This window comes from Pavona decussata, unplaced genomic scaffold (genome assembly GCF_977016875.1).
Source record: "Pavona decussata unplaced genomic scaffold, jaPavDecu1.1 SCAFFOLD_192, whole genome shotgun sequence".
In the NCBI taxonomy this organism is placed as follows: Eukaryota; Metazoa; Cnidaria; class Anthozoa; order Scleractinia; family Agariciidae; genus Pavona; species Pavona decussata.
Genome location: NW_028145601.1, coordinates 1130982 through 1146445, shown reverse-complemented (window position 1 = coordinate 1146445; position 15464 = coordinate 1130982). Strand labels below are relative to the sequence as shown.

Here is a 15464-nt window from a genome sequence, read left to right as displayed (position 1 = left end):
ATACTTCTGTGGTTTAGTCTTGAACCACAGCAAGCTGGTTCATGACTGTTGCTAAAAACTCAACAAAAACAAAAGGACATGAAGCATGGTTGATTAGCTTTTGTTTGGCTTTGAACAGTCAGAAAAGAAATCTTTAATTTCATGCTTAAAGCCATAATTAGCTAATTTACTGACTTTGAGCCCTTGACATGATAACCAGTCTTCATATATTCCAAATTAGCATTTGGCATTTTATAAATTTTGACAAATGTGGATTCTCAGGCCAAACCATCACTTATGCCTTGTCATGCAAGTCCTTTATTTATACAACTTAAACAATGATGTGACAAATGTTGTCTCAAACTGGCTTACCTTCTGCAAATGAGCATCCTTGAAGGATAACTGAAAAGAAGTTATGAAATTTTCTAGATTAATACCTTTATCAAAGTTTACAACCAAGTTCTTAGGCTAATGTATGAAGACCTAATGTAATACCCAAGGTGCCAGGCTTCTTGCATTTATCCCATGTTTGAACCTTTCTTGTTATGCACCTATCAACGTTGTTAACCTGCAGTGGGTGTGGAACTATGCAAACTAGGCAACGGGACTTGTTCAGATGCCCCACTGCAGGTCACATCTCTTGATGGTTAAGAGTCATTACATGTACAGTGTAATAGGCCTTATCATGGTTTTCGACGCCATTTTGACGAGTACTGGCAAACAGGCTTGAAATAACAGTGTTTGTATGGAAATCAGATGTCAAATAATTTTCATAAAACACCGCTTCTGAAAAATTCATGAATTTGAAACTTTTGGTACTAGGAAAAGGATTTCAAGAAAAAAAAGGGAAGAATGTAGCTGTGCCAGAAAGCGTCCAGTCGTGTTTTGAACTTTCCATACATTTCCCAGAATTTTTCTCACGCGAACTATTTTTAGTAACAGTTCACAGCTGGTTCACTATACAGACAAATGTATAGAAAGTTCAAAACATGACTGGAAGCTTTCTAGAACAGCTACATCCCTCCAATTCAAGATTTTTCTTAAAATCCTTTTTCTAGTGCCAAAAGTTTCCAATTTATGAATTTTTCAGAAGCAATGTCTTATGAAAATTATTTGACATCGGATTTCCATACAAACGCTGTTATTTCAAGCCTGTTTGCCTACTCATCAAAATGGTGTCGAAAACCGTGATAAGGCCATTGCCCCTGAAATTTGTTTGAAGGCCAGCAAATTGTCAAAAGTCCCCATTACAGGAAGACAGTTGCTGTCAAATCCCGGCCCCCACCTATTCCCCATCAATGTTGGGCCTTTGAACATCACGCAAACTCAACCAACAGATAAATTTCAATTAATCTGCCAGCTGACTGGCAGGGAATTATTTCTTATCAGTGGTTTCATTATTCAGCTGCTTTTGAGTTTTGTCGGAATAAACATAAATTGGATTAAGCTAAGGTTCTCAAGATACAAGAGGGTATTGAAAACAACAAGAACCCAACAACGACGTACTTTCTCGGCAATAAATGTGTCAAAAACTTCGAAGCCGATTTCAATCTCTTTTCCCCCTCGAACCTCTCACCTATCCTTATTGATATCGAGTATATTGCAGTCAACAGTCAATTACGTCATTGATTAGTAAAATCATCCTAACCTTGTGGTTAATTTTCAAAAACAGGAACAAAGAAAAAAGTTCAATATTGGAGCGTACAGCCATACGTTTGTATTTATTATTTTTTTGCTAATATCGTACGAGTTTTATACTCTCCCACTGATACTGATCATGACGACCATAGTGCGTAAGCATATATCAGAGGACCCAGAAAATAATAGATATTTTAGAAAATATCTTAATTTTAGGACTATAAAAATGAGCAGTTAACTCGTAACTTACCGACTGCAACGAGAAGTAAGTTAACAAAAAGACGATCGCGTGCAAAGCCCATGATGCAGAATAAATTGTTAATCAGGTTGTGTTAATCTATTTTTGCTCCCTTGAGTAAAACATCAACCAAACGTCACGCCAACAAATTAAAGACGAAAGTAAGTGATCAATTCACTGGCATTAAACTTTAACGATACAACAGGTCTTCAGAACATGATTTCAAGTGTCCCAGTAACAGAGGGCAGCCCTGCAATATGCAAGGCACATTCACGTTAAACCTGGCGAAGGTTCTCTAGCTGCAGATCGCTGCGGATTCCTTTGGCACTCAAAACAAGTGGCTCGATTTACGCTGGTATAAGATCCTTCGAGGAGCTTTCATGGATCCGTCCCCTGCATTTCTTTGTTGTTTTCGTTGAAGTCGATCACAAAAGAAGTCTTAGAAACCCAGAAAACGAGGGACGATATAGGCGTTAACCTCGAAGAGTTCGACTGCTAGAAATTTGCTTCACTTTTGAAATCGATTCAATCATATCAGGGAGCCCGCGTTATTGATGGCTGACCGACCTGCTGTCGAGCCTGTACCGGTGGTATTTTGAACTTAACTCGTCAGTAAATTAAAACAACCAATAGTTTCAGTTTCTTCAGTTGCAATCGACGGGAAAAGGGAGGCAACGCTTAAAGTTTGAGATTCGTGTATGCTCAGGCAGCGTAAGTGTCCAGGCGCGCGGGAAGGGTCCAAAAATGGCGGGAAATTCCTTGGGAATATCTCCTGGAATGTCTCGCTATAAAAGTGTGCAAAGTGCGCAGTTTTAAATCAGTATGAGTCCTCTCCCTCCCTCTCTCTTTCCTCCGCAGACACAAAGTGCTAGTAAGGAGAGTGAAATAATAAGGGGTGCGAAGCACCAAAATTCGGGTTTTTTTTAAAGTCATCTCCGAATGTCTCACGACAGCTCCCGACAATTGACGAACTTTCCCGACTACAAAGAGCTTGTAGTCTTGGAGCGAAAGTTGATTGTTTTGATGGTGGTCATTGAAAGCAGCAGAATAGGAAATATCACCAGGCTATTTGTTATTCGCCCTGGTAAAATCTTTGAGTGGTTCTTACCCGTAAACGGGATCTCGAGAATGGTGAACTGAAGTCTCGATCAGTTCTTATATTGACCGCGTGGAAGTCTCTTTGGCTCTTCTCTTTCCGGCCATCGGATTCCGGCCATCTTGTCCAGTTGTCGGCCGGCAGAACTAAGTGGCCCACTGAGCACTGAAAACATATTTTTTTCTCTACAACGTTATGTTCAAGATGATGACCTGACAGTAGCATTATTATATCTTCTCAACAAGGATATATTTGAAGGTGGTAATACTGTTTAAAGATTGATAAACTGTGCAACATCGACGTCGGCTCATAGAACACATAAAGCAACGATCATGATCTTGATCCGGAGTAAGAAAGTTCATCAAAGCGTCGGGAGTCCTCAGGTTTATGGCCTAAAGTCTTCAATGATGTGAGGCAAAGGATGGCTTCAAGTTTAAAGGAGGCACAAAATGACACTGAAAATCAAAAAGAAGCCGATACTTCATCCTCCGAATCGAGAGAGACTACAACTCCCAACCATAGTCGCTCAAACAGTTCTGTCTCGCCTCCATCGTGGCGATTAGTGTTTCTGAGCTCCAAGGTTCGGCAGTCTGCTGTTCTGAACTCAGCTGCTCGGTCATCAGTTTTGTTCGTGCCTTACAAATATGATAACACTACACTAGAGTCTCTTCTTCTCCAAGCACAACAAGCGCTATCTGGACGAAAAGCCGCGAGCATAGCGTTCTTGGTACACGGGCAGGGAAGTAACACGGTACTTTGTTCGAACGATGATCAGGTAATGGGTTTTGCTTGGGTTAATTTTATTTAACTTATTTATATTTTTTAAACCTAAAAATTAATGTTATTCATTACAGCAAGCATTACGTTAATATACATTTTCAGGGGGTTGCAATATCCTGTTTCAACATATACAGCAGCTGTAAGTTCTGGAATGAAAGTTCTTGTATATCGGACACCGGAGACGTTTATACGCTTCGATTAAAGAGAATCTCGTAGACATTTTGACAATATTCCAGCTGATGTGAGTACGGCATCTTGATGTTTCATATGACAACTTTAGTTATCGGATTATCGCTTTGTTTTGTTGACTTTTGAGATATTGTGGAAACAACAATATTTTATTTCGAAATACAGTGATTAGCTTGTTTATGTCACGTTATTTGACCCAAATGCATTCCAAGTTCATTTTTTCGTGATAAATTCTTAACACTGAAATTTAAAGTCTATATTAAAGGCAAGTTAATGTTTTTGAGATGTCTCCAAAAATATATAATTTTGTATGTAATTTATGCAAGGCTATTACCCAAAACATGTCATCATCTAATTTCGCTAAGTGTAGGCAGACAAGAGATCATCTCGAGGTTTGGATATTCACAGTATAGGTAGCCAGAAACATGTTAAAGTCCAGGCCGTTGATTTGGGAACAGCTACGAATGAGTTGAGATGAGGATTTAATTTTGATCGCCTTAGTGTATTGCAGGTGGTTTTTGCAACACAAATATTCATTACAAGTGGTCCCCTAACTTTTCTGCACCTGCTTCAATTAGTTAATTGGGAACTTAAGCAACAACAATGGTGCTGGCATAGAGAATGCCAGGCAAATGAGCAAAAACAATCTCTCTGCATTTGTGCTAAACATTTTGGCACATATCTTACCCATCCTCTGCAAAATAGCGGTGACACCTGACCGAAGTCAAGGTTTTGTGGATAATGTGGGCAATCAGTGGTGAAGTTTTCATTAACTTGAACATTATTCCGATCAGTTTAGTCCCTGTGAGTGGATATTTCACCCACATTGTACAAGCTGATTGAGTAAGGATAATGGTGAAGTATTTCAAGCAATGCAAATTTATATAATATAGTTTTTTCAAGTAATGTTTTCATTGGGGTTGCTGTAATTACTGCTTAAAGTTCCCTACTATGGCTATTGCAGTGAGGCTTGGGAGACCTTGACACAAGTGCAACTTTTCTGACAGGTATATTTCAGTCCAGTGAAACTTGGCAGAAACTAAATTCATTTGACTGGAAATCAAAATATTTATAATTTTCTAATTTTATTGGAGGGAGTGCTGAGCGGTTAGGGCGCCAGACTTCCGATCTGGGGTTGAAGTCCCGCTCTGGTTGCTAGCTGGAGTTGTTTGTCAGTAGCGCCAAGTTTTTTTTTTAGTAGCCCTAAGTTTAGCTCCTTGGTTATGTTTGTAAATATCCAGCTGGTCTGACTCCTGCCATTTGAGGTTTTTAACCATGTTATAAGGGGAGGAAAACCATATACCCCACAATGCTCTGTTCAATTAAATTATGTCTTTGTGAAGTTAAATGTTCAGCCTCAGAAGCACTTATGCTATAAATACTGCCAAGGGTAGATATTAAACATTACTTGTAATAATCAAAGATTAGGGGGTGCGTTCGATGGTCTTGATCTCAGGCTCTCTCTCCTTTTTTAAGTTGGTAATGATGTCATCTGCCCCTGCAAAATCTGCGGGGGATGCCAGATACACGTCCCAAGATAGATTGATTCATTCATTGATTGTCCCATACAATCTCAACTTTACACGCAATTAGGAATGCATTCTTTCTACGTCGAACACAATTATTGCTAATGTATCATATGTGTCCTGTTTGTGCATTGCACTGAATTACCTATATGGCCCATTCAGGCAGAATTTTTCCCATGCCTCATTTGAATTTGAATTGAATTTGACATGATACATGTACTGACATCAGCATCATTGCAGATGACAATAAAAGTTAACATGATGTGAGAAATGAATAAATAAAAAAAATTAATAATAAATAATAAATTATTATCTTCTTCAAGGTGATTTTGCTCCATGCTGTTAGAGATCTAGACGATCTACAGGATTTCTTTACTGAGCTTGTCAAAGTTTGCCTCGATGTTGATTCACCGGGAGCTAGACTGGATTTCCTCGCCTGCCCTCTCACACAGAGTAATGATGCGTCGGAAATTGTACAGATTTTGGAAGATTTGACTCATGTAGGTTTTGCTGTTAGTAGCAAGTGTTACAGTCGCTTCATTGTCATATTATTATTCAGAAGGTTTTGCTGTAACTTATTCAAATGAAACAAATATTATTATTATTATTGATTCATACATGGCCAAATGCTGTACAGCTGTTTACTATCTGTGCGATTAGTGTTTCAGATGTGATGTGCTTGTGCAAACCTTATGTGCTGCCTAATACATTTTACTTTTATTTTTATTTTATTAGCTTCGCCAACATAATGTTAATACATTCAGTAAATCAAACAAAATAATAAAGAAATAGTGGCAGGGATTCCGCAACAGTGTGAGCCAGTTACTGCAGGCCCAGAAAGTTAAAAAATATAAGAATAGTTAAAATATACAACCACAAAATTAAAAGCGACATGAGACAGGCTGAGCAAGACTACACTTATTATGTTTAAGACAGACAGACTGAAAAGTGCGGGGTTTTTCACAGTTGTAATTACTTAAGGCGGTTTTATAGTTAGTAGTAAAGTACTCTACCATCACATGTTTAAAATCATTCAGGGCATTCATGCACAGGTTCAGTAGTATATTTGATAATCTCGCTGATTGTCACACTGTAGAATAAATCCTTGCTCATGGCTGGGTTACAGGGATTTTCAGGCATGGATGCAGTATACGTATACACTGTTTAGTGGCTGGTGATCCAAGGCATCCATTGTCCATACAACATAATGCAGTGGTTCATTCTCACTATGGCCAATAATTGATAACACTTCAAGATTAATCTTGCTGGGAATGATGTAGTATCCAGTGAATGACACAGGCATACTTAGAAAAAGGAAATCCGAGTGCTCCTATCAGGAGTTACTCCTAAGACCTTCCTATTACTAGGCCGTGGTCTTAGCTCCCACGATTCTCCTTTAGCTCAGTGGTAGACTATTCGAACTAGTAATTGGAAGGTCTTAGGTTCGACTCCTGATAGGAGCACTCGATTTCCTTTTTCAGAGTATACCTGTGTCATTCACTGAATAATACATCATTCTCATTTATTCACCGGGGTTAAAACATTCCATCATATTTATTTCATAAATCTTGCTGATGGCAAATGGTACAAGCTGATTTATGCGAATAAGCATAACTTAACCAGGTACAGGTTTGTTAATATTTTGAGAGGATCTCAAAGTTTATGTATTATGTATTCCAGGTGGAAATCGGCATGACAAAAGACGTCATGGGTACGGATATAAGGAGCAAAGGTGAAGAGACAAGGTGAGATTGAAGAACTTAATGTGACAGGGTCACTAGACACCACTCTGAAATTCTATTATTTTATTTTCGCATTCAGGAATTTTCCGGTTTAAGTTCAGTAAATGTAAAGCTTATGCATCGCTTTGGAATGTTGGGTGTGCGCAAACCACACTATTGCTAAAATGTGTTAGTGGGAACTAGGTTTTTGGGTTTACTTTTCGGCAAATCATTTTAATTAAGTAGGAGTAAACGTATCGCCCTAGATAACATAATTAAGCACAGGATATCCTTGCCGCTGTGTTTTACTACGGAAGAAATTTGTGGTTTCTTTTGGTTTGGCAGCACATTTTTATTGTTCCTTGCTAAATCACTTAATTTCGTATAAATAGAGGTAGGCTTTAGCTGTATTTTGACAGTTGAGTTTTTTTTTTGGGAATCCTACTGAAGAGTTTGAAGAGCAGTAAACAACTTCGAAAGAACTTGCTTCTACAACTAGTTGCAAAAAGACTTGAGACACTGTAACATATTTGGTCTTAAATGAAGTTGCCGTGATCACGTGCTTTCCATTCCCCCTCCCCCCCTTATCAATGTTGTTAGCAATGCAAGATGACGCTCAAAATTTGGAGGAACAACTTTGTATGGAGGGGAGGGAGGGGGGTACTGTCATGTCTCACAGATTTATGAGCGGCAGCAATTTGAAGTGGTAAAGGGCGATTTTTGGTTGGAGTGTCTCACTATTTTTGCAACTGGTTGTCTGAGCGCTTTGACGCTGTATGAGCATTCTGTTAGTTTATGGATCGCTTTGGGAAGTGGTCTACGTTTGGCTATTTGTGAGGGGTTTTGGCAAAATTGGGTTTTATTGGTGGATGTTTCATGGATTACAAATGGCAGAGGAAGAAAGGTAATTTTGGGTTATTTTTGGAATGACGTCATAGCCGCAATTTTCATTGTTTTCAGTTAGCAAGTCAGAAAATATGCCTAAGTTTGGAAATAAAGAAGTGATATAAGGCCATTTTCGCTTGTGCGGTCTGTAAGGACGTGATTCAAAGTTATTTACTGAGCATTAACGTCAAACAAGTTTATTTACGTGCATAGGTTGCGCCAAAACCGTCATTAGATTTCGGAGATAAGCGTTTGTTGACGTTCTTGTTAGGGACATAAACACACGTTCTATTGTGATCGCGTGCCGTTTTAAGGGGAAAACCAGTTGCTTAGAAATGAGTCTTGAAAATTAGACCTTTGTGAATATACATTGTGATACACGCTTATTTCAGCAAATTGCTTTAAGCTAGTGACATTTTTCAGGACGTGTTTGCATTGCAATTACGACAGGTGAAACTTACACGTTCGTAAATTAAGATCTTTCATTTCAATGTACAGATACAGCAGGATGTTCAAAAGGAGATCCCAAAGTGCTCTAAATGCTTTGCCACGTTTGTGTTGCGGTGATTGAAAAGTCTTTCGGACTTAAATTTCCTAAAGTGAACTGTTTGCTAAGTAGGCTCGAATTTTGCAGTGACGGTCTACACGGTCTACCATAGCGAATGACTTAAAAATAGATAACATATCATATTTCTTACTGTAGTGATGGTAGACCGTGTTGTGATGGTAGACCGTCATAAAATGATACATAACACATGGAATGCTTTCACCCCTGACTGTATTTTATCGTTGGCCATTTATAACTATTTAGGATTGACTACAAATGACATTAGTGCAAGTGTTTTGGTTTTATTGTGATCTTGCAAAAGTCACGCATTCTCGACGTGACATAACCAAATAGTGTGACATTGTTTTCCCTCAGTCACAAAATAAAGCAAAGACTTGTGTTTAATACTTTGTGGCCTCATTCTCCCCTAGACAATTTTTTCTTTAGTATTTAGTACGGCCGCCTCTACTGTTTAGAACTAAATCTAATCCGGGTAGGTCCTTTTAACCGTACGAGCAAATTGACGACGTTCACTGTAATCTTTGTCCGTTAAGATACCTTTTTTTCGAGCCTCCATGAAGCGATATCCCATCCGCTTTAACGTACGATTTACTGTCCACGAAGATACGTGATGTAACCCTGATTCAGCTCTTATTCGGTGGCATGAAAAATTCCCTTCTTGCTTGCGCAGCTTGTTGATATTTCGTTCAATAACCCTTTCCTCTCGTCCAGTTATTGCACGAGGCCTCCCGCGTGTCCCGCGTGACTGTCTGTTCTTGTCGCAAGTGTTTGTGTTTAAACAGCGATAAACGGACGCCCGAGATATACCACAGAGATGTACTTTTTCACGCACAGTTAAATCGCTTTGCAAACGAAGACATCTCACATACGCTTTCGTCTGTGCATCTATATGTCCGCGATAAACCATTTTCTTTTACACAACGGAAGAAAACAAGAAACTCCGTAACGTCACAAAGAGCGAATTGACAATGCCACGAATTCGAACGGCCTATTTAGCGTACTTCCACCCCAATTAGAACCCTAAAATGTCCAGTGATGTACTAAATAGATGTTGCATTTGCCAAATTTAGGTCAACATCATTTGTACGTTCCTCCACATCCGAGAAAAGGGCCTGGATGTTCACCCCTAACTCAGACAACTAGTTGCAAAAAGACTTGAGACACTGTAACATATTTGGTCTTAAATGAAGTTGCCGTGATCACGTGCTTTCCATTCCCCCTCCCCCCCTTATCAATGTTGTTAGCAATGCAAGATGACGCTCAAAATTTGGAGGAACAACTTTGTATGGAGGGGAGGGAGGGGGGTACTGTCATGTCTCACAGATTTATGAGCGGCAGCAATTTGAAGTGGTAAAGGGCGATTTTTGGTTGGAGTGTCTCACTATTTTTGCAACTGGTTGTCTGAGCGCTTTGACGCTGTATGAGCATTCTGTTAGTTTATGGATCGCTTTGGGAAGTGGTCTACGTTTGGCTATTTGTGAGGGGTTTTGGCAAAATTGGGTTTTATTGGTGGATGTTTCATGGATTACAAATGGCAGAGGAAGAAAGGTAATTTTGGGTTATTTTTGGAATGACGTCATAGCCGCAATTTTCATTGTTTTCAGTTAGCAAGTCAGAAAATATGCCTAAGTTTGGAAATAAAGAAGTGATATAAGGCCATTTTCGCTTGTGCGGTCTGTAAGGACGTGATTCAAAGTTATTTACTGAGCATTAACGTCAAACAAGTTTATTTACGTGCATAGGTTGCGCCAAAACCGTCATTAGATTTCGGAGATAAGCGTTTGTTGACGTTCTTGTTAGGGACATAAACACACGTTCTATTGTGATCGCGTGCCGTTTTAAGGGGAAAACCAGTTGCTTAGAAATGAGTCTTGAAAATTAGACCTTTGTGAATATACATTGTGATACACGCTTATTTCAGCAAATTGCTTTAAGCTAGTGACATTTTTCAGGACGTGTTTGCATTGCAATTACGACAGGTGAAACTTACACGTTCGTAAATTAAGATCTTTCATTTCAATGTACAGATACAGCAGGATGTTCAAAAGGAGATCCCAAAGTGCTCTAAATGCTTTGCCACGTTTGTGTTGCGGTGATTGAAAAGTCTTTCGGACTTAAATTTCCTAAAGTGAACTGTTTGCTAAGTAGGCTCGAATTTTGCAGTGACGGTCTACACGGTCTACCATAGCGAATGACTTAAAAATAGATAACATATCATATTTCTTACTGTAGTGATGGTAGACCGTGTTGTGATGGTAGACCGTCATAAAATGATACATAACACATGGAATGCTTTCACCCCTGACTGTATTTTATCGTTGGCCATTTATAACTATTTAGGATTGACTACAAATGACATTAGTGCAAGTGTTTTGGTTTTATTGTGATCTTGCAAAAGTCACGCATTCTCGACGTGACATAACCAAATAGTGTGACATTGTTTTCCCTCAGTCACAAAATAAAGCAAAGACTTGTGTTTAATACTTTGTGGCCTCATTCTCCCCTAGACAATTTTTTCTTTAGTATTTAGTACGGCCGCCTCTACTGTTTAGAACTAAATCTAATCCGGGTAGGTCCTTTTAACCGTACGAGCAAATTGACGACGTTCACTGTAATCTTTGTCCGTTAAGATACCTTTTTTTCGAGCCTCCATGAAGCGATATCCCATCCGCTTTAACGTACGATTTACTGTCCACGAAGATACGTGATGTAACCCTGATTCAGCTCTTATTCGGTGGCATGAAAAATTCCCTTCTTGCTTGCGCAGCTTGTTGATATTTCGTTCAATAACCCTTTCCTCTCGTCCAGTTATTGCACGAGGCCTCCCGCGTGTCCCGCGTGACTGTCTGTTCTTGTCGCAAGTGTTTGTGTTTAAACAGCGATAAACGGACGCCCGAGATATACCACAGAGATGTACTTTTTCACGCACAGTTAAATCGCTTTGCAAACGAAGACATCTCACATACGCTTTCGTCTGTGCATCTATATGTCCGCGATAAACCATTTTCTTTTACACAACGGAAGAAAACAAGAAACTCCGTAACGTCACAAAGAGCGAATTGACAATGCCACGAATTCGAACGGCCTATTTAGCGTACTTCCACCCCAATTAGAACCCTAAAATGTCCAGTGATGTACTAAATAGATGTTGCATTTGCCAAATTTAGGTCAACATCATTTGTACGTTCCTCCACATCCGAGAAAAGGGCCTGGATGTTCACCCCTAACTCAGACAACTAGTTGCAAAAAGACTTGAGACACTGTAACATATTTGGTCTTAAATGAAGTTGCCGTGATCACGTGCTTTCCATTCCCCCTCCCCCCCTTATCAATGTTGTTAGCAATGCAAGATGACGCTCAAAATTTGGAGGAACAACTTTGTATGGAGGGGAGGGAGGGGGGTACTGTCATGTCTCACAGATTTATGAGCGGCAGCAATTTGAAGTGGTAAAGGGCGATTTTTGGTTGGAGTGTCTCACTATTTTTGCAACTGGTGGTAGCAAGGTATAATCTGTTAGACATTCCCATTTATTTTACTTTTAATTAGTTTATTTGCTTGCTGTATTGCTGATGATCTGTTAACAAATTGCCTGGAGAGTCCTTGAATCCTTCTCATTCCTACTCGCTCAACCGCCGCGTCCTGTTACGTTTACAAACTTATCAATGCTCTTGAGAGTCCAGTGAGCAGTGAACAATGTAGTATTTAGTGTGGCAGTCCTGAATTAAATGACAACCATACTGTACATGCCTTGGCACTTTTCAGTTTGTGTTGTGTCTACAATAAGATTAGATGTCAGCACATACATGTAGATGGTCCCCCTGGCTGCCACTTCTAGGCCATTAATAATTATAATAACAATTATTGATCTCACTCTTACCCTCTCAACCCATGACATGTGGAGTGAATGTAAAGACCAGATCACACTCCTATGCCTCCTATGTCATTCTCTCTCCATGATAATGCTTTTTCCTCAATGGGTCAGTGGTTCTTTACAGCTCATCATTTACAGCTCACCATTTTCGTAAGCACCAAGTGTCACATAGTTCTTAAAAGGTGCAGATACTACTACCTAGGATGATAGTTGTAATCAGCCTGTGTATGTTGTACAGTTTACATCCTGGAGACCTTTACTTCAAACAAGAGAAGATGAGAGGTTGGTCGGGAGTACAACAGCAGAGCATAAACAACTTTGAAAAGATCAGAACAGTGGGAAAAGGTATGATTTTACGTGAATCTTAATTGTTGAGTTCCAGAAAATATCCATACTCCCCCTATGGAAGAATTTTTGTTTTGCACCCCTCTCCCCCCAGGAAATTCCAGTTGAGCTTCATACTTTGCTTCTAAAATTTTGGCTTTTAACACCCCCACCCCCTAAGAATTTCCAATGACCTTCCGTGGGGTGGGTATGGATTTTTCTGGAACTGAACATTATAAACATGGAGGGGGGGGGGGGGAACTGTGCACAAAGCAAATTTTGTTTCCATTTGAAATAATCCTTCAATTAATATTTGTGTGGCTTTCCTGGTGTCAATAAACATGTGTCACAGGTGTAACAAAACAATTTTTGATGGAGTTGTCTCCTAGGCTGATGCTCCTTATTGCCATGATTATGTTTTCTCTTTTTGTGTTAGCTTCTGCATTTTTTCTAGCAGCTTCTTCATGATGAAGGCTCGCGTCAGCCCCTTCTTTACTGTGTTTGTCTGGGCCCAGTTGCTTGAAGCATGGTTAGCGCTAACCCGGGTTAATTGCCATGACAACCTATAGGTTTTAATACCTCTTAACCAATGGTTAGCGCTAACCATGCTTCGAGCAACTCACCCTTGAACTCCATTTTTTTTTTAACAAAATGATAAGATTTTAAAACTTCTTTCATCAGGTGCATATGGTGCTGCTGTTCTGTACAGGAAGAAGGATGACGACTCGCTTGTTATCCTCAAGGAGATTTCCCTTCATGACTTGACAGCAGCTGAACGGCAGATGGCCATGAATGAGGTTATTGTTAGCTGGAAATGTTGTGTTATTTTGTGAATGTTGTTACTGATGGATGCATCTTGTTCGGTCGGTGTTATTTTGATTTAACATATTTTTTGGCAAATTTATTGAGCATAAACATGATAACAGAGAACAATGAGGGCTGACTGAACAAATTTCTAATAGCAACAGTCGTACATACATGTACATTAAGTTGGCAAATTTGCATACACTAAAGTTAAGTGCAATAATATTTTGGAAAAATTGAAGAAGACCTCCCTCCTTAAACCTGTTGGCTGACTGTTGGTAGATGGTCGGCCAACAAGCAGCCGACAGTTGGCCAACAGACAGCTGACGAACAGCCAACTAATAGCCACCAGTCAGCCAACAAACGGCTTACTACAGTCAGCCGTCAATGGCCGACAGACTAAGGAAGATGGAAGAAAATGCATTTTATGGAAATAAAGCATTTATAAAATAATACAGTTGGATGGATTGAATAAACCAGAAACTAGGTAGTAGAGACTGAGTGATAGTTGTTATCACTCAGTCTGTCTATTTAATTCCATCATTTTACCTTGTCAGTAATATGTCAGACGTGAGTGGACTTTTGGTAATCTGTTATTAAACTGTCCGCTGAAAATTTATCGACAACTGTCCGACAGATTTGCGGCCTGGGAGCTTTCTTCAATTGTACCAATATTTACAACCTTGATTTCTATGGATTCTAAAGTCAAGTTAGATTATTGTAAACCAGGTATAATGGAAACAGGCTTACTAAACAGGTTCCTTTTTGCACAGTCCATCTTGGCATTCCATAGTTATTAAAAATAAGATGTACACCAATCAGCAAACCATAAGTTGTACTCTAGCCTAAGACCCATTCAGTCAGAGCTTAATCAGGTTTCTGTTGCATTAAGCAACTTAAAGTATTAGTATTATTGCTACTCTCCTTGGATGAGATGCTAAGTCCATCACATGGTTATTGCCCTAGCAGTTTATCACATACCCATTTGTAGGGTAGAGATAGGCAATGTGAAGTAAAGTTTCTTGTCCAAAGAAGCAACACAACAGCAGAGACTCTCAGTCGGCTTGAAATATTAACCCTCCAATCTTTGGGCCAAACAGCTGGTTGAAAGTGGAGTGCACTAACTACTGCTCCTCTGTGTCTTCACTCCTTTACATAATTTGTGTGCTTATTTTGTGAACCTGGTTATACAGAGTTGCAGTTTCATGATTTGCCCCTGGCATCTCATCCTTTTTAAATACTAATTCTCTCAGGCAAAGGTGCTGTCAAAGCTAAGTCTACATCCCAACATCATCAGCTACTATGACAGTTTTGAAGTTGATGGAACACTGATGATAGAAATGGAGTATGCTGATGGAGGGTGAGTGTGACAAGTAACCCATGTTCTTTGGAAAGGCTTTGTCCTCCACGTAACAAAAACTGGAAAGCTTATGGTGCAGAGAGCAGAATTTGTTTTTATTAATTACCTGACTGTACTCAAATTGTTTATGATCATCATTCGTAGACACTCATTGTGAGGATATTTTATAATTGTAAATATAGTATTTTTGGTCGCTTAATTTTTGTTACACAATTTTAATTTGAGGGCCACTAGTTATTCAGTTGAAGTACTGTCCCATGTTACCCTCTTTAAATGAAGTTGATTGATTGATTGATTGATTGATAGAACACTGGCTCAGTACCTGGCAAGGCTTGAGAAGGACATGGAAGAAAGAGACATCTTGATCATCTTTCAACAGATGCTGTCTGCTTTGAAGTATATTCATGTTAACAACATCTTACACAGGTGGGTCTTAGCATAATACATTGTATATGTTGTGGTTCCAAATTTTTTTGGATTAAAA

At 39.3% G+C, this 15464-nt stretch overlaps 1 protein-coding gene across 2 annotated transcripts in view; it reads left to right on the top strand.

The window, feature by feature from the left end:
- Positions 1-2837: 2837 nt before the first annotated feature.
- Positions 2838-15464, top strand: part of LOC146462064 (uncharacterized) — a 41249-nt gene continuing 28622 nt past the window's right edge. For both annotated transcript variants that reach the window (XM_085086087.1, XM_085086086.1), the window contains exons 1-7: positions 2838-3726; positions 5770-5946; positions 7127-7191; positions 12731-12837; positions 13498-13613; positions 14874-14980; positions 15287-15406. In XM_085086087.1, coding sequence (XP_084942213.1) covers positions 3373-3726; positions 5770-5946; positions 7127-7191; positions 12731-12837; positions 13498-13613; positions 14874-14980; positions 15287-15406 — 1046 coding nt within the window. In that variant the 5' untranslated portion in view covers positions 2838-3372. The remainder of the gene's footprint in view (positions 3727-5769; positions 5947-7126; positions 7192-12730; positions 12838-13497; positions 13614-14873; positions 14981-15286; positions 15407-15464) is intronic.